The sequence below is a fragment of the Pieris napi genome, chromosome 22, assembly GCF_905475465.1.
Source record: "Pieris napi chromosome 22, ilPieNapi1.2, whole genome shotgun sequence".
Lineage (NCBI taxonomy): Eukaryota > Metazoa > Arthropoda > Insecta > Lepidoptera > Pieridae > Pieris > Pieris napi.
The window spans coordinates 8,047,729-8,068,321 of record NC_062255.1 but is presented as its reverse complement, the minus strand read 5'-3'; the positions used below and the strand labels follow the sequence as shown (position 1 = coordinate 8,068,321).

The 20,593-nt window shown below is 32.6% G+C and overlaps 1 protein-coding gene across 1 annotated transcript; it reads left to right on the top strand.

Moving 5' to 3' along the window:
* Positions 1–632: 632 nt before the first annotated feature.
* On the top strand, positions 633–20,334 carry LOC125060622 (serine/threonine-protein phosphatase 2A catalytic subunit beta isoform). The gene is made up of 7 exons (XM_047665579.1): positions 633–910; positions 4,575–4,784; positions 12,228–12,532; positions 15,904–16,089; positions 17,083–17,136; positions 18,489–18,568; positions 19,478–20,334. The coding sequence occupies exons 1-6, from the start codon at positions 809–811 to the stop codon at positions 18,559–18,561; spliced, it is 930 nt and encodes a 309-aa protein (XP_047521535.1). The 5' UTR covers positions 633–808; the 3' UTR covers positions 18,562–18,568; positions 19,478–20,334.
* The last annotated feature ends 259 nt before the right edge of the window (positions 20,335–20,593 follow it).

Sequence of the window (20,593 nt, the reverse complement as noted above, 5' to 3'; positions counted from 1 at the left end):
TCCTACTAAGAAAAGCATTCAGTTTGTCTCACCCTATCTCCATCATAGTTTGTCACGATGTCAAATATTCTACCTTGTTATCCTAATCAATTGATAATCATCATCATTATATCGGCTAACAGACGTCCACTGCTGGACAAAAGCCTTCCACAAAGTACGGCAATGGGGAGTAATTTTGATAAAATTCACTATGGCGAAATTATTGCCATCTCAGTAACACTGTAAAAAATACTAATGTAATTATTGCTTTCGAGGCCACGCTTTGGATCCATCTATTGGTACTTAATCTTAGTTTGTATAATCATCTCCCTTTTTAATGTTGTCAATGGCTCGTGTATCTAATGGATCACTTTTAATAATAAATATAAATTTGTAAAATGTATAGCGATAATTTGTTTGAACACAAACAAAAGAAAGAAATTGTGTGTTCTTTCTTTGTAATTTAAGCATGATTTTTATATCTATGCTTTTGTTATTAATCTATGAGGAATATTTCTCAAAGCTATAACTATTTTATTTTATTATTGGAATTTTTTATCTGTCTATATTTATATAATTTATGAACGCAGACATCTAAGCGTCACAATTGGTACTGCAAATTTCCGCTTGGAGGCGTTTGTCGCCCTTTTTGATCAAAATTGACGTCACGCAAGTAGTATCAACGCCATTTTGTAAGTGTCTACCAAAGTCAGTATTTCTAGACACAGTGTAATTTATAAAATTCGCATGGTTTTGTGTATAATACTTAGTTAAAAACATCTTAAAAACCGAGTTAACGTCTTAGGCGTTAATTTCACACAGTTTAAATATGGAGGACAAGGCGTCATTAAAAGAACTGGATCAATGGATAGAACAGCTAAATGAATGCAAGCAATTGACAGAAAACCAAGTGAAAACGTTATGCGATAAGGTAATTTTATAATAAATTATGTTTTTTTATGATATAAGTTGTTATTTTGAAATATGTTTAGAATAAGAATTTTGGTTAGGTTGGATCCATGTACCTAGATGGGTGATTCATGTACTTACATATAATACGTCTTCGAACGCGGACGCAGTGTAATGGTAGTGCTTTATACGTTAAAAGATGAACGTTTAGAAATTTTGTTACCTAGTGATGTTTTCAATTTTGTTTACATGAACATGGATTATCATTAGTTCTTCACTTTACCACACCCAGGAAATTTGGTTCTATCGATAATACGCGAAATTGTATTTTTAGACTGGGCTATACCTGAAATTAATGCAAGCAATATTATTTCTAGTAATCCAGACAATATGATAATCTTTGGACATTAGTTTAAACATTAAAATCTAAATTTTTGTGTATGTTCAAAACTAATTGTAAATGTTATTGAAATCATTTTTACATTGCTGAACTAGAGGTATTTAAATGGAGAAACGTTAGAGAAACATTCAGAGATATACTCTACTACTTAATATCTGACCAGTAATGGTACATATAAACTTTTATGATTATATTCCACTTTCAATAGTTATACAGATACCTTAGTAGTGTTGGATGTTGTGTGTTTGTTGAATTAAAATATTGGTATCTTAAACTTTATTAATCATCTTTAGATTGAACAAATCTTTGATATCAAATTACTTACTATTTCTGAAATATATCCTTTTGGAGTAGTGTCATAATATATTAAGAATGCTTCATGACTTGTATTTAGCTGTATTTTATATATATGGCAGGCAATAATTGGGTATTCCTTAAACAGTCAAAAAAATAATCCCTAAATAATTTGATTTTGTTTTTATTTTCTGACTATCTTGCAATTTAATTAGTGATTGATTAGAGTACTAAAAAATATACTTTAAGACATAATATGTTCAAGTTAGCTTGAAAAGCCTAAGCCTTTCTTGTTTTTATTGATAATTATCATATATATTATTATGTATACATTGTGTCATTGAAGCTACCATTGATCTTATTAGAATGACATTGTTTATAATATTTTTTTAATTTGACCAGCTTTCCAAACAACACATCTATTAAGTCAATACAAAAACATACAGTAAAAGTCAATTAGTTCTAATGAGTAATAACAGCAATCTTTTCTAAAAAAAATTGGTCTTGTATATAGTTTTGATCATATACTTTGATTAAAATAAGGTATCAGTTCTATAATGAAGAAGATGGAAAATTTAATAAATTTAACATGTAAGTTTATTAACTTTCTTTGAATGAAACTACTATTGTTTTTTTTCAAGGTCATATCTTGTTATTATAGGTTGTTCACTCCAGTTCACTGATTGCTACAATGATTTATGCTGACTTGTGAAAAAAAAATGAAGTCTAAATTTAGGTTGAATTTTTATGGATACCTCAAAAAACTTAATGTATATTATGCCACCTTATAATATTGAGCATTTATATTTAAAAAAAATGCAGTTTTATATTAATATTACTTGTTAATTAAGGTCTTCTGAATATTTAAGATTGCTTAATATTTGTAAACATTCTCTTCTCCATGGCCATGTATTACTTGTATTATTCATAAAATCTGTAATTTATACATCACTGTTACTAAATTTTTATTCCTTTGTTTTCCACCACATTAATAATTGTGTAAAATTTATCTATCAATATCTATTAGTATTATCTAAAATATATCTCACTTATGATAGAATATTAGACAACTTTGTATGTAAAGTGACTTGAGGGACAGATGCAACTGAATTACGAATAAAAGAGCAAAGACCTTGAATTGATACCGGTTGTTCTATTAAATGCATGAAATTGGTACCTTTGTTATAAAGACTACCATTACCCACTCTTGTTATGCAACTCATGCAATAGTCTTCATCCTATTATTGCAATTATTATGTGATTTATAGTTACATAAACTTACTATATTTAAATTAGTTTAAAAATACTTAACTAGTCAACCCATTATTTGCCATGTTTTGTTCCCTGCTAAGTTCTTGAAACATCTTTTAAAAAAAGGTAATTATTATAGTTTAAATTAGATAGACATCTTTTAATGATTCCAGCATCACAGCAAAATTTTCCCAATATTATTATACTGATCCTACTAATATGGCGGAAATCGGATTTCCTGTCTCGCAATTGTTGCATAATTGTGGCATTGTCTATTTATATAACCTAGATATAAATCTTAAACTGTAAAAAATATCATACAACATACATGAAATGTCGAGTAATTAATTTATCAGAGGATGTTGCAGAACTTCTAAATGATAATATTAAAATTAATGCTACGCCATCGTACGTCCGTTAAAGTAGGTTTATAAACCTGCTACGCTATAATTACTTGCTATTTTTAAACATTGACATATCAAGTTTTTGTTGCCTATACAATGAATTTAGGTGCTATATTGGAGCATATCAGAAGCATCATTCGTACACAATCACCGTTGAGAGAGGTTTGTCATTTCATAGGAAGTTGAAGGCTCCTCCGACTACACCTTTATATCTGAAAACAATCGTTTGTTCATTTTAAAGCGTATTATCAGCAAAGAACACAAACAGCCCGTAAAAATACTTGTCGTGTTGTGCGCTGCAATTTCGAAGCATTATTTGCTTGCCCACTTTCAAGCTGCGTTCTTAAAACGTTGCTGAAGTACTCTGTAACAATACGTGGTCCTGTTTCAAAGTGAGTTTTCGTAGCTTGTAAAAAAACTGAAAATAGAGCGTTGTTCTCCGTTTCTCGTGAGATCATATGAAAGATGCAAAGACAACACACGTTATTCCAATCACGGCAGGTCAATGGAGTTATGTAAAAGTTATATCAATTACATTAAAGAAACCGTTTCGAGGATGTGTCCATGACTGATACGAGGAAATTCAAACATACACATTCTACTTGTTTTTTTCTTCAATTGAATTGATTCATGTATTGTATTATTGTATTTACGTTGGGCATTTAATTTCACTCAAGGCTCGGATTGAACGTATGTTCAAATGAATTTCTTGAATATTATAGTAAAAGAATCTTATTTCCTCATACAAACGAAATCACCCGCGGGCATGTTGTGTGCTTAGTTAAAATATTAAATAAAACGCAAATGTTAAGGTTATACGTACGTGTTCTAATTCGTATTATATTTTTTGTAAATGTTATTTCACTCAAGTAGGTTTCAATGAAGTTATTTGAATTTTTGTTGAGACAGCGGTGACCTTGAATACGATACTTTATACAGTTTTTGTTTATTTAATTATGGCCAATATCCTTGAAAATATAATTTGCAGTATTTCTGAAAATTAAAATGAGTTGTAAATACCATATTCTTTCTAATCTAATGGTATTTGTCTTGCCTTACTTTCTGATAAAATGATTATATTTCGTAACAGAGGTAAAGCCATATCTTCTGATAGCTATTAAATATTTGCTTCTTGCTACCGGGACATTTTTAATGTTATAAACGGGATGGCATTTTATTGTTAGAGTTAAAAATGATTGTGTATAAGTGTGTATCAGTTTGATATGTGATATTTTAATAATAATAAATAATATTAATTAATTATATTTTTTATTATTTATTAATTATTATTTTTAATAATTTTTAAATTTAATTAATATTTTTTATATCTCTTACAGGCAAAAGAGATTCTAACAAAAGAATCCAATGTGCAAGAAGTGAATTGCCCAGTGACCGTGTGTGGAGATGTCCACGGTCAGTTCCACGATCTCATGGAGCTGTTCCGCATTGGTGGACGCTCCCCCGACACCAACTACCTGTTTATGGGCGATTACGTGGATCGTGGATACTACAGTGTTGAGACTGTCACATTGCTTGTTGCCTTAAAGGTGAGTCCAAACTCGTTTAAAAATCTAATGTGAAGTGAACACACTGTTATCTTTAAAGTCAAAAGCTAACTTCAATACTTTGTTCGTTCGAAGTCTAGTTAAAGTGGTGAAATATGGCAGTCCTCTGAGATCCTTTTGTACTAAATAATATTTAGGTAGGCTGAGAAAAAACAAGCGCCATCGTTTGCCTTTTGTTAATTTTATCGCATTGCGTTTTATGGCAGTTCGATCTGGATTTTCCTAAGACTTTTATTACAATAACATTTTATTTGTTATTTGTTATTGTTACAACTGAAATTTCTTAAAAATTTATTTATAGAACTCCAGTTCTGTGGAAACTAGAATTCAGTAACTAACAAGTATATACGCGGTTATGTTTTAATTTCGCCGAGTAATTGTAAATTTAGGTATGTAAATTAAAATATACACGATAGAAACATTAGGAAGGAAAATAATTATATAACTTGTATTGTATATATAACATTAAAAAGCGCGGATCTATTATTACATTTAACATATCGACGTTTCGAGCGCTTAATTAATTTGCGACTGTGTATTAGGACAGTATTAATTTGTGTGTCTGGTTCGGCGTCTACCCTCACATTTTAAAAATGCTTTTTCTATTCCTTTAAAGCGAAAATTTCGTCGAACAAAAATGCGGCATCCTTTTCTCGAAACAGCTTAGGCCATTTTCGAACCCCCTATAACTTTATTGTGGATAAAGAAAGAAGCAGGAATTTTCAGTAACCAAGACGGCACGGTATACTTTAAATTCCATTTAATTTGAACCAGTAGTTATAAATAGTCAAAGTTTTTTAATTTTGTCACTGGCTAACTGACTGATCGATCATCAAAACTCTTCGTATTAGACATGTTCAATGCCCAATCTCTTTATTTGAAACAAAAGATTTTTAATATTGATATGGTAACTATAAGATTTTGTTAGGTTAGCTAATTACGAAATAACTTAACACACAAGATCGTAGTTGTAGGGTAGGCCGAAGAACTGAGTTGCATTTTTTTTACAAGTTATGTTTTTAATGGCATTATTTCTCATAGAATATATCTCACATAGAATGTGAATGAATAACTTTTGTTTACTTAGCAAGATTGTTTTAATATTACTTTGGTTCTTTATGAATCGTGTTTGTACAAACATGTTAATGAAATGAAATGAAATAGTTTATTCTTGCAAGTAGGACTATATAAATCACTTTTACAATGTCTTCCTAAACTAGATGAAGTCGACATTTCCTAACATTACCTAACTTAAGTTAACAGTCATAGTGTGTATGATACAATCAATTAAGATTTGACAGTAATTAAAGATTCTAGGTCTCAAGACCTTAGGCTATAAGACACGTTATGCACTAGTTAATACATGTAACCTAGTCAAGTCGAACGTGACATTACTTTCTACTCGCTCATTACGTTAACTAAAGATTATTATTTAGTTTTAAATAACTTTTCTTCTAAAACATTTTTGCCCAGTCTTAAAATTGAAGACATTTGATTCCGTTCCTATAGGGGGTCGCGTTTATTTAGTGTTGTTACAGTGTTTTTCTCGTACATTAATCTATATAGGAGACTTATTTCTGGTAGAAGAACGAGATTCATAATAATAGTGGGTATCTTTAAACTTTATTCTTGGTAGTATTTTTTATCTACTATAATAAAAAATAGGGGTTGATCGTAGAGGGGTGACAATTAAGGGTTGTATGTATTTTTGTATGCTGTATCATAAAAAAATAAAAACAAAAAGGTTTGTCTAAAAAATAAAAATAAAAACTTAGACCCACCCTTAACATATGAAATGGGTATGAAATATAGATGTTGTCCGATTCTCAGACTTACTGAAAATACATAAAAAATTTCATAAGAATCGGTCGAGCTGTTTTGGAGGAGTATGGGAACGAACATTGTGACACGAGAATTTTATGTATTAGAAGATTAACACTAGTTCGGTTAAAATCGTAGGTATCAGATTGTATTTATAGCTTATATATGTAAATGATATGATGTCATCAACGTTTACCTATTTTACGCAATAACAATATTTTTCGCCTCTTTACTCCAATAGCTTTGATAAAAAAGTATATCAGATTGCATCTATTAAGGAATATCTAAGATATATCGGTCAGAAATCACCAAGATTATTGATTAAAAATGTATATGTGTTGTCTCACGGACTTTTATTATATATTTATCGTTTATTTTTAACCTACCCACGATTTAATAAATGGGTACATAAACTTCGTATATATCAGTCGAATTTAAAAAACAATACCAATCGTGCCTATGCATTATTGGAGGTAGGCTGTCAGACACGAGGTCCCCGCTCCGTTGAAAAACATTATAAATGAGTACTTGCGTAAAGCAAAGACCATACTATAATAACTACAACACCTATGAAACTGAGGTATCCACAATTTTATAACAAGCCATACGTCATTCAATTGTTAATTATTAGCCTCGTGTATTTCCGGTTGAAATTAGCTCATGAATAAAACCTGAAACTATGTTGTTATCAAACTAATGTTCGCTCGCTGATAATAGGTAAAACAGTAGGTATTTAAGTCTATTTTTCGTGGTTTTGTGATAAAGAAAGTCTGTTAATATTTGTTTATTTACTAATATGACAAGCAATGCACTGATTTCTCCGTTCCACTACTGAGCGTTTTTCAAGGCAGTTTTTGCCGTGCACCACCACTATGTGGAACCAGCTGCCCACTGAAGTATTTCCGAACCAATTCGACTTAGGGTCCTTCAAGAAAAGAGCGTACCAATTCTTGAAAGGCCGGCAACGCACTCGCGAGCCCTCTGGTATTGAGAGTGTCCATGGGCGGCGGTATCACTTAACATCAGGTGAGCCTCCTGCCCGTTTGCCCCCCGTTTTATAAAAAAAAAATTGTGATTGTAAAGTGAGGTTTAAACGATATTTTTTTAAAATTTGATCTTACTCTTTAGATAGCTGTTTAAGCTGATACGGTAGCAGCAACAGAAAAAGTGTTTCATCTTTTCAATGCAAGTCTTTTTAGTCTTAGCATTGTTGTGTCTCACACGTGTGATCGAATTTTGGGTTTGACAACCGGTTACCTGACGATGTTCTTCACTGTAGGAGCAAGTGTTAATTGCGCACATAGAAAGAAAATTCCATTGGTACACAGCCGTGATTCGCATGACCTCGGGGATGAGGGTCGCACGCTGAAGTCGCTAGGCCAACACTGCAGCGCTGCATTTGATAACTAACGTTCTTTTTTATTGTAAAAACTTTACTAAACTTAACCGTCACCCGTTGTCTTATAGATTTTATCAGATGCTTTAATATTAGACATATTATATGTGCTATAATCCGTTGGTATTATATTATCTAATTAGTAATGAATAGTTAGAACGAAGTTTTTTTTTTATGTAATGGGCGGGCAGGAGGCTCACCTGATGTTAAGTGATACCGCCGCCCATGGACGCTCACAATGCCAGAAGGCTCGCAAGTGCGTTGCCGGCCTTTCAAGAATTGGTACGCTCTTTTCTTGAAGGACCCTAAGTCGAATTGGTTCGGAAATACTTCAGTGGGCAGCTGGTTCCACATAGTGGTGGTGCGCGGCAAAAACTGCCTTAGAAAACGCTCAGTTGTGGAACGACGGACGTCGAGGCGTTAGAACCCTTTATCGCTGTGGGATGTCATCAGATTCTATTCAATTATATGTTTTTCTGTATATTCATAACAGTTACGTAGTCATTTTTGAGACTTAGACAAGCCGTTTATTATCATCTTCAACTGAGATTTACATCCGACATTTAACAAACAGTAATCGCTGAATTTCGTTTACATTAGAGAAGGATAACAAGGTGTCTATCAACTTTTACATAGTCGGGTAAAGCAATGTTTAAAGAAAATTTTTATGAACAAAAATCAGTATTTTTTCTTACTTAATAAGAATTACACGTCGCCGTTGAACAGTTTTTTTTATTTCTATCTTCAGTCTTCTGTTATAGCTATACAATAATATTGCGAATTTGTGACGGTAATCATAGTTTATAGATTTCTCTTAAATAATTTGTGTGGATCGACGGATCGATAGTATTGAGAGAGTTATTGAAATATTTTAACTTAAAATACAGGTGCTATAAACATAGTATTCACAAATAAATTCTAGAATAGAATCTTCATATCTGAACTTATCTAAATTGTCTCTCAATATTATTGCGGAAATAGTGAACAGTATAGTTATAATTAGCCATAAAGCTAATAAATGACTTCGTAAACATTTCTCTATGAAGTAAAATGGACCTTGGAACATTATTAAACAGAAATGTTCATGAATTAATCATTATAAATCAGTCGTGCACTTAATATTAATAAAAAACTTATAAATCAATCTTTGATTCGTCAGTCCAACATTGGAAATCAAATACCGATTATTTTAACCGTAAACTGAATAACAGTCGACGCACAGTATTTTTTCCCAACGAATTGAGAATCACGTTACCAATTCTATTTTTAAGTATAAACATATTATTCTTCCAACTCTCTCTTTATAATATGTATATGACGGCCCTGTATAGTTGTAACGTAAATAAGCCAGCTTAACCATAATAACATAACTCCGGTTTAGAGCACAGCTTACAATTCTATCTGTCAAAATCTAATAAATATTTAACAGTGTTCGAATATAAACTGTTTGAAATGGAGCCATAGACTAAATAACTAAACTGTCCTTTGACAAAATTCTATGGTCTATGATAAAAAAAAATCTCATATATCGAATGCTAACCCATGAACATAAATAGTTTGCCGTTTCTTCAAGGGTAAAGGTACTATGATACGTGACGAATCAATACAATGCATGATAGGTACATAAGTAGGTCAGAACTGCAGACAGCTCACCTAAAATCGCAAAATGACCACGCTATCGATCGTGACCATTATGTCTAGGGCTGAGTAAAAAATTTGTAGGTCATAGACTTCTTGTACTGTCAAATAGATGTAGCAAATTGTCTCGGAGAAAACAGATAAATTTTTATCTCGTAATTTGAAGTGATACGGCAAACAAAGCTTTAATCTCCATTATCTTAATTACAAGTGTAGTAATTAAATTACCGAAAAAACAATTTTTCTATTTAAAGAATAACTTTAAAAATACGGCAATTTCATCTAAATCCAAGTGTAACGCCGTTTATTGACACAAGCTATTTTTATCGATATAATCGTACATTTAGGACGCTCTATGCAAAACATCAATCGATGGAACGATGTATGATAGGGAAGAAAAGAATAGACAAAATAAAGAATACAGCTTTACGGAAAATAAATAAACTAATGTGGAAATGGGCGGGGCACATGGCAAGAAGAACAGAAAAGTGGAGCAAAACGAAAAAGAGAGCGACAACTTAGAAGGTGGATAGACCAAATTAAAGAAACAGCAGGTGTTAAATGGCAGAGAGTGGCATAGTGCAGAGAGGAATAGCGGGTTTTAGAGGAGGAGTTTGTCAAAAAAGGGCACACAGATACCTAAAAGAAGATTGAAATAGAAACGTGTTTAAATGTATCTGAATTAAAGGCTATTATTATTATTATAAATAAAAAAACAAACGACCTTGTTAACGTAATAAAAGTGATTTTATTGTTAAACATAAAATATAAATATTTTATAAGAAACCTTCGTTAAATGCACGACTGTAACCAAACAATAATCTACGATTAATTCTATAAACGATCGTTCGTTCGTTCAATGAACTATGATCTGTAGTGATATTTTTCAAATGCGTAAAAAGTTTGTTTATAACCGAGAACGCTTTGAATTCTATAAATAGTGTGAACTTTCATTCACGGACCTTTGTGTCATTCATCATAGTGGCGACATTATATTTGAATGAAATGCCCATTGACAATTTGTACCATTCATTTTTATGTAAATAACTTGGGTTGACAGATTATAGCGGATACCCGTATATTTTTCTATTAAAAAAAAATACAAATAATACGATTGGTCTAGCGAGAAGTTTTTGTTTCACTATAATAAAATTAATCAATGGCGCTACAACCTCTAGGTCTGGGCCGCAGATTTCTGAATCTGTTTCATGATCATTTGTCAATCTAATTGGCAAGAAGGTGGTGATCAGCCTCCAGTGCCTGACACACGCCGTCGACTTTTTGGGTCTAAGACATGTCGGTTTTCTTACGATGTTTCCTTCACCGTTCGAGCAAATGTTAAATACGCACATAGAAAGAAAATCCATTGGTGCACAGCCGGGGATCGAACCTACGACCTCAAGTATGAGAGTCGCACGCTGGACTCACTAGGCCAACACTGCATAATACAATATAATATCAATGTTACCTAATATAAAAAACTTTAACAAATATTTCTCTGATGCCTTTTCTGTCTTATTGGTGCTCTTGTTAAAGATTCAATTAAAATATATATTTAAATTCATATTAAAATATATGTATATAAAAAGGCTACCTTTCCAATTTCACTTCGACAACATATTTCCGTTTTCACCAACATAATACAACCCTAAATGGTTATTCATGATCTAAGCTATGTTAAACTTATACTACTGTTATGGAAGATATAAATTCGCGTTTCACAAGTTTCTTATAAGGCATAGGAGGTTTTTAATTATCTAAAATTGTTGTTTCCTGTTTTGGAGGTGTAATAACTTAATATTTTTGCGAGACTGACGTCATACAAAAAACTGCTAATGTGTGATTCTCACTCGAGTTCGGATTCAAAATTCTTATTCGACGCTGTATTTTTAGAGTTGGGAAATTTTGAGTACTGTTGGCCTAGTGAGGTCTTATCCGGCTGAGGTCGTAGGTTCAGTCTATGTGCGCATTTAACACTACCTCGTAAATAGTCGACGGCAGTTAGAAAAAATCACGTAACATCTTCTTAATCTTAATATATATAACTTGATTTAACTTGAAAGATAGTATAGCATACATCTCATTTATCAATTTATACCCGCAATATTATTTTATTGCAAATATTTGTTTATTATTTGATACAATTCTAACAGATGGCGGTGTGTTAAAAGTACCAACGTTTCACATAAGCTATCTACCTTTCACATAAGTTGCCCTACCGTTTCCCTTGAATAGTTTACTACTATGTAATATAACAAAAACCTAAGCCACAGCAACGCTTGGCCGGTCTGATAGTATATACTAAAATCTTAGGTTCTGAGTTCTGACCCAAAAGGTTGTAGAGCCACTGTTTTTTTTTCTTCAAATTAGGTTTTATTTAGCGCAAAAACTGGCTTCGTACCTGCATCGAAAAATTTAACTTATAGGGTCTGTTCAATGAATAAATGAAGGATAATTCAAAAATCATTATTTTTTAAGTCAGGTTTTTGAAGGTCTTATTCTTAATATGATTGCAATTGTTTGACGTATTTTTTTTCACTTCATAAAATTGTTTTTTTTTTCACTTGCAGGTTAGATACCGTGAGAGAATAACAATTCTTCGTGGTAACCACGAGTCCCGTCAGATCACTCAAGTGTACGGATTCTATGACGAATGCCTTCGCAAATACGGAAATGCGTCCGTTTGGAAACACTTCACCGATTTATTCGATTTTCTGCCACTCACGGCGCTAGTGGACGGACAGATATTCTGTCTTCACGGAGGTCTCAGTCCCTCAATTGATACATTGGATCACATTCGCGCCCTCGATCGCGTACAGGAGGTGCCCCATGAAGGACCCATGTGCGATCTCCTATGGAGTGACCCTGATGATAGGTAAGTCTAAAGATAAAGGCTATTTTTTTATATAACAGGCGGCAAACGGGTATAAGGTTCAATACCGAAGCCCATGGACAATGACATTGTCAGAAGGCTCGCAAGTACGTTGCCGGCCTTTTATGAAGGTTATTTAGTTTTTTTTTTTTAAGATAATTCACACCAATTGACCTAGTTATGGATACTAGGCAACGGATATACATACATATTATAGATGATATACATATAAATACATATTTAAACACCCAAGACCTAAGCACAACACCAAATGCTCATCACATCGATGTTCGTGTCAGCCGGGGATCGAACCCGGGACCCATGGATTCGCAGTCAGGGGTACTAACCACTAGACCAATGAGTCGTCTAAATGGTAAATGATTATATCGATATATTTTTTACGCGTTTAAAAGATGAATTATAACATTTTGGAATGTTAAATAACCGCCTCCTTAGCTACGTGGTTTTGCGTGGTCCTTTTCCTTATCACCTTTCAAAATCATAAAACATTCTTTAACTAATGAAGGCTTATAGTGCATTTATGAATGTTACAGTATAGAAGACTTGAAACAAAACATAATGCATCTGATAATTCAGTTATAATATAGTTGTTAACTGGTTGTGCTAAACGCTGAGTAACAGAAATTTGATTTGGGAACGTCACAACCTTTTAACGTATAATACATTTTTTACATACAAGGGTATAAAAGGGTACCATTTTCTTTCGAGAATTTACGACTCGTAGCAATTACGTCTGGTAATGTATATATGTATAACAATTCTTAATGTTTTCGTGCACGGAATCAGTCAAATAAACCATCAATAAAGCAATACATCGTTATTTACGAGAATTTAAATAATGAAACGAATATTGCTTATGGTATAAGTTTCATTATATTATATATATATATATATATATATATATATATATATATGTATCTAAATTTCAATTAGTGTTTAGTATTTCATAAGTAATATTAAATAGATTTTGACTATACGCGTCACACACAAAGTTCCCCTTTAGCCCCTTTTTGGCCGGCAATTTATTAATAGAGTTCTAATCAAGGAACTTACAACTTAAATCGTACTTTCCCAGGTTGTGCACTAATTTATAATTTTACGTGTAATTATTTGCTTATACGGTGAAGGAAAACGAAATAGGAAGTATCACTCCCGTATGTAATAATCCAATACTACGACTAATCATGAACGGTTTTATTTAGCGCTTAGTCTCGACGAATCTTATCCACAAAATGCATAAGCACAGAAGGCCGATTTTAGTGATCAGCCTATACCATAAAACGATCTATGAAAAAGCTTAGAAAGTTGAAACCTACACGTTTCAGAAGTGAAACTTCTTTGGCAAACTAATTTTTAACTCTTGTTCATATTTATACAAATCTAATACTTTAGATTTCCGAGACTTAGAGGGAGAGAAAAAGGAAGATATGTTAGGAATTATTGTGTCATTAAAATATTAAGTGTCGAAAATCAATACAAATTATAAATGGAATTTTTTAAATTTATTTCTTCGATAATAAAAACACGTGGTGAAATTTTAATTTTAAAAATAGAATTTCTATAAGGTATGACTCTCTCTCAATCGCTCTCTCCCTTTTCTTCGACAAAAACGCTGCACATCTTCGTGACGCTAATATTATTATTATTGCGTTTCATCCGTAAAAATTTTACCCTTATGCGCCTAGAGAAGTTTCACTTCAAAAACATATCATATAATTCACACAAGAAATACCGACGTTATAAATTTTACTAGGTTTTGATGCTTTGTTGTTTGTATCGAATGTGTAGACTTATCTTGTCCAATCTGTGCATGTTCTACTGAACCAGTTTTGGCGTAATTGACGTGTCGTTTTACGATTATCGTTATTGACTTACAGTGTTATTTATATGTGTAATTGTCACGTTTTTATATTTGCTAGTACCACGAGCGTGATCTTATCACAAAACATTCTTCTAGTTGAGAATTCTTTGCACAGTTCGTAGTGTTATTTGTAGCAGTGTTAATTAGTAGGTTGACTTCTAATTAATTTGCGATATTGGTTTTAAAATAAGTGTTGTTTGATGATTTTGCTATTTTAAAAGAGTACCGAGAGTTTTTTACGCCGGCTTTTTCTCTCGGCTTACACCCTCTGTCTTTGACGATGAGTAGGGATGCCTACAGTTTCAAATTTAATGACGTGAAATAAGTGATACCTGTATCTTATGTTCCATTATAACATTGAAATTATTAAATTTAAAAAAAAAACAAATTTTATCTAAACATCCTTTAACGACGTTACTCATAATCGGACTATAATTTAATATTTTGTTACGGATCTTCTGCAGTCTCGTGAGAATGATGAGGACAAAACATTTAATAACAATTTCATGATAATTGAAATGTTCATGATCCTTTATAAGCGTTTTAAAAATATTTTTTCTTAGCAAAATCGTTTATATTATTAGATAGAAAAAATAAATAATAATCCTTTTTAGTACCTGTCTTTTAATACAATTAATGGTGTAAATCTCGCCTAGGCTTCCTGTAATATTAAGTATATTGCGTATGGTGAATACCTAAAATTTTTTGAGTTTTGCGTGTCATAAGAAAATGTGAAATAGCATATATTCAACCTTGAAATATTTTGGAAAAAGTATCAAAAACCTTTAAAAGAGAAACAGCTTAGGCTGCTGTGGTTATAAATTTAGTTGCGTATATAGAGGCGTTGCAATGTTTAGCTAGTATCTAAATCAGGTAGTAAACTGTGACATCAAAGACTATGATGTGTTACGCCGCGAAGCATTCAGTACTATGGTTACGTAAAGTGATAATGATAATGGAAACAACTCTAACCAGAAGCTTAGATGTTAAGGCATATAACATGGAGGCTGTGGGTTCGATATCTAGTTAGATTTGATTCGGGTTAGCAAAGGCTACTTTAAAGTCTAAAAATGATAAATGATGAGTATATAGTAGGAGAAACCATATATATTCGTGGATGGATAAATGTACGATATACTAGAGCCAAATAATTTGCTAATCCAAAATTGGCTATTTCTAGATATGTATGTTTCAATTGTAACAAACACCTTACATATCGTTCCACATATTTCAAATTTTTTTACTCAAAATTTGCCTGGTCCAAGTCTTAAATGCAGCATGTTGCTAAGAACAGTGTTGGCCTAGTGGCCCTCATCGTAAATTCGAACTTCTGCTGCACCGCTGTCCACAGCGTTTGCTAGGCACAGAGGGCCGATCGCTTACTTGCCTATGAGAAACAAATGATACACATACAGACATCGGAGGGCCAGACCTGACCAAAAAATATGATAACACCCAGTTTATTTTATTTATATGATGATGTATATTACAGAGGTGGATGGGGAATATCCCCCCGTGGCGCGGGCTACACGTTCGGTCAAGATATCTCCGAGACGTTCAACCACAGCAATGGGCTGACGCTGGTGTCCCGCGCTCACCAGCTCGTCATGGAGGGATACAATTGGTGCCACGATCGCAATGTTGTCACCATATTCTCGGCGCCGAACTATTGCTACAGGTAGGTTCAATTGTCAGGAAGGTACCAATAGAGTGCTGAAATTGTTTGCGTAGCAGTTAGACAGTACAAAAGAACATAGAGATGCGCATTGTTTATGTGGTCTCACAACATCCTGCTGATCAGTCTTTGTTTATCGAGGACTGTAAAGTCAAAATCTGTTAATAACGACATCGAAGGGACTACTCACATTTGGTCGTAAAAACCGATAGTCGTAACAGCCGATGACTACTAGTCTAATAGAATTCAGCCGGGACCTTTGATTTTGTCAATTTTCCGTCCAGCCATGTACGACATGGCCTATCCAACCAAATCTCACCAGCCGGTTGCCTTGTAAATTACTTGTACAAACAAACAAACAAAACTCATTTATTCATGTAGGTAACACAATGTACACTTATGGACGTCAAAAAAAATATATTAAATGCTTCTAATTTTACATTTACTGCCAGTTCTTAAATCAAGGGCGTAGATCGGAAGAGAAGAACTGGCAATAAACTCTCCGCCACTCTTTTTAATTGCCAAGTTTTTGTTTTACACAACGTTTGTAAGTCACTTACATTTTCGTTGGAACAACACGCAAATACATAGTCGAAACAACTAACATCGCCGTATACACTAATTCAAGTACGACTTGTCACCACAAGTAGCACCCGTTCACGAGTATGACGCATGGCCAGCCATCGGCCCCCTCGTTATATTTTAGGGAGAGAGACAACCCGACGCATGGACGCCGCCACAAGCAATGACATTTAAGCGAGCATGACGATCCTTGAAATGTGAATCAAATCCTTGTCATTTCCCACAGTGGTCACTTATATCACTATTGCTTATCCTATCACACAATTTAAACCACACATACTTCTTAACACTCTTATTATTTAGAGGGTAGAAACGAAATTTGAAAGTTGAGTTTTCCAGAGGTTTTAAGGATATCACATTCTATTACCATTTTTTTTTCGAAGTTCTTCTTACATTTATAAAATTGTATTACAGGTGCGGGAACCAAGCCGCCATAATGGAATTGGATGATGCGCTTAAGTACTCGTTGTAAGTATTCTAATCTTGTAATTACTGGATTACAATTGCGTAATTATTTAAATTATTACTATTACACGTGTCTCACGAGAATGTTATAATAGAAATGGTTATGTAACTTAAGAATTAACTGCAGTTTTATTATCATATTGTTACGGTAAACTTTGATATTTTGAATTTGCTATTTTATTCTGATTGCACTTAAACAAGTGAGAGCTTCTGGTATGGATATTTATATGTAAAAAAACAATGTACAAAATTAAATCCTCTTGAATTATTTTTATCATATATTATTAAAAAAACATAGTGAACAGGGCAGAATTGAGTTTTGACTTTAAAATAGTTATGATAAGCCAGAAATGTTGCTTTCGAAAAAAAGATAGTAGAAATGTTTTTATTTCGTTTATGATTATTAAGGAAAAGTCTCTTAGTTTGTTTGAAGTGAGTCATAGTGTTATCAATGTGTCTTATCACCCATGACTATATCTCACAAAAAATCTTATAATGAAAGGTAAAATATATAAAATATATTAGTTTTGAATTCCACCTCTAATATAATTATATATTAGAGGTAGAATTTAAAACTAATCGACGTTGTTAACGACATCGTGTCTCGCATATAAAACTAAAACTGCAGCGTGTTTAATCATAATTTATACTAATAAAAAGGATTATTTTGAAACGATAGCTATTATATATGAATAAAAATATATAGAAATAGAAACCTTTGTCATATTAAATAAAAAAGGGTGATAGTTGTATAATGTTTACCCTTCAGAAACGAGACTTATTAAAAACTAAAACTCATATACAGTAATCCCCCTATAACGCGATTTCCGCCCCACATATAACGCGGTATTTTCCCTCTATAACGCGGAGATTTCTCGAGCTATATTTCTGTAATGTGAAATTTATAATATGTCAAGTCTATAATTAGTTTTGCGTACCTTTGCACCTGTTTCAATTGTGTTGTTATAAAATTAAACTAAATAACTCTATTATATTCATATTCCTAGTTTATGTATTGTTTAAAAAAATCAGTTTTACGAGAATACTTCTACAACGCGTTTTCTTATAACGCCGCCCGGGTGTACCGCGTTGTAGAGGGAATACTGTATCAAAATCTCAACTCTGAATCCTATCCAAGACCTAGTTTTGTAACAAAAATTACAGAAGTTATTAGGTTTCTAAAAGCGGAATGATTAGAAGCGCAAAGTGATGACGTTTTGATAAGTATCGAACGATACAAATCAATCGGTTCAAACCGTTAATTGTGGATACTTAAAGTTTATGACCGCTTATTATAAGTAAGATAAGTAATTGTTAGGTGAGTACGGTTTATTATAAGATTACTTGTTTCGCAGCCTGCAATTCGATCCGGCCCCGAGACGCGGCGAGCCTCATGTCACGAGGCGGACGCCTGATTATTTTATGTAGGCTGTCTGTGAGTATTTTTTTTACTTTTTCTAAATTACTGTGAAACCAATTAATACATTTCAAAAAATTGTATTTATGACTCCCCAAATAATATACTTTTTAAGATTTATGAATACATTTTTTAAGTTCAAAAATGTTTCATAATATTAATTATATAGCGGTAAGTTCCCCAATCTCATTTCATTGATAATTTTTAAAGGAAATTTGTTTTGATCGAATTCTAACCTTATGCAACGTAATGTAGGCGATCAAAATTGGTGTTTTTACTATTCTTGCAATAAATGGACAAAATATATGAAACCAGTACTGTATGAATAATGGGTGCAGTAAACCCCGTTAAGACAATGTCGTCATAGTCGTAGAATAGTGACGGATCTGACATATAGTAAACTTTACAGGGCAGCCATTTCGAAATAATATAATCATGTTAGTTTTTTTATCATAACCTTTTTAATTCATATTCTTTTATTATGAAAATTTACATACAAGCAAACAGAAGGGTTTGTTTTGTTTAACAAAATAAAAATAATAACATTAAATTACACAGTTTTCTAGAAAAATCACATGCTTCTATCTTCTATCCGTCACTTTACCGACCGATTAATTTGAAAACACATGCCATTTTTTTTATTGTAGCCGTAATATTTAGTCAATGTAGTAGCCAAATATGATAAAAAGTGGATTTTGGATTTTTTTTTCAAATCCGACATTGTTCTACGATCACGACGTTTTTTTTCAATTGGAGAACTGACATAATACGTAAGTGGCTTTCTTGAATAAAATACATAAAAATGTGAACCTCGAGTTTCACCAATCATTTTTCTCACCAGGCATCAAATATGTCTTCCAAACGTAAATTCATTAATATTAATAATGTTATTAATATACACGGTCTTAACAATAAATAATTTTTCAGTGAAAGCCGTATTCCCAGCAGAAGTGGTACAAGATCGCAGCCACATTGTCGTCCGAACGCCCCCGCAAACGATTTATTTACCCCATACCCCAAAATACCTCAACCGGGTCCCTTGCCCCGAGCTCGGCCATATATGGGTTCAAAACACCTTCAATCTCATTTTTTTTTTACTATTTTACCAAAATATGTATGTAAATTTTTTATCCTCAGAAAAACTTTATTTACCTTCAAAATTTTGTTTTCAGGAATTTTTATACTATTACCTTGTTTTCTAAAAATTGTTTAAACCAATTAAAAATACAAAAATTATTATAACATGCTCCGTTTCATTTAATGAGATACTTTCAGAATTGTCTGCTAAAAGGTCACGTGTTTTCTTTATGCATTTTCAATACCAAAGAGGTGTGCCGTTTTTTCTCAAATATTTGTAATAGGGCCAAAGAAAAATGTGGTTTAAATTTGCTCTTTACCATAATGAAGCTTTATAATTATCATTTTCGGACAAATATACTCGAAAAGGATCTCTGTAAAATTTCTGTTTTTTTTTCTTTGTCTTTGTTTCGAACGGTATTGTGTTAAAATGATAAAGAACACACATAATCTTTTGTCTTTGAATTGTCATAGACCATTGGAATTGTAAATTACTAATAAATACGCGTTATACACTAAACGCGTGCAGTAGTTGTAACAAAATGGCGGGGGCGATATTTTAATTTACCAGTGCGTAGCTTAGACTTGCCTTGCGTTATGCTGGTATGTTCATTGAATTTTATACACGGACGGACAACGCGACACAATTGTATGTATTATTTATGTATCAAATACAAGTTAGAACTCATTAAAAACATTTTATAAAACTGAGTTTCATTTCTATCTATGGACATACCACCATATAGAGGGTGGCTCTAAGGTGTACTAGTGTGGAAATTATGTATTTTAAATTAATGTATCGGTCGTACGCTTCGCACGAGCACAATAATAACGTACGTACGTTATTAAGCATTTAATTTTTTGACGCAAACGCTGATTGCGATGTTAATAATCAAATTTGCAAACGCTGTGTCCCCCGAAATATGCATTTTATTCCTCCTCTTTTGGTACCTGTTTAATAGCGTG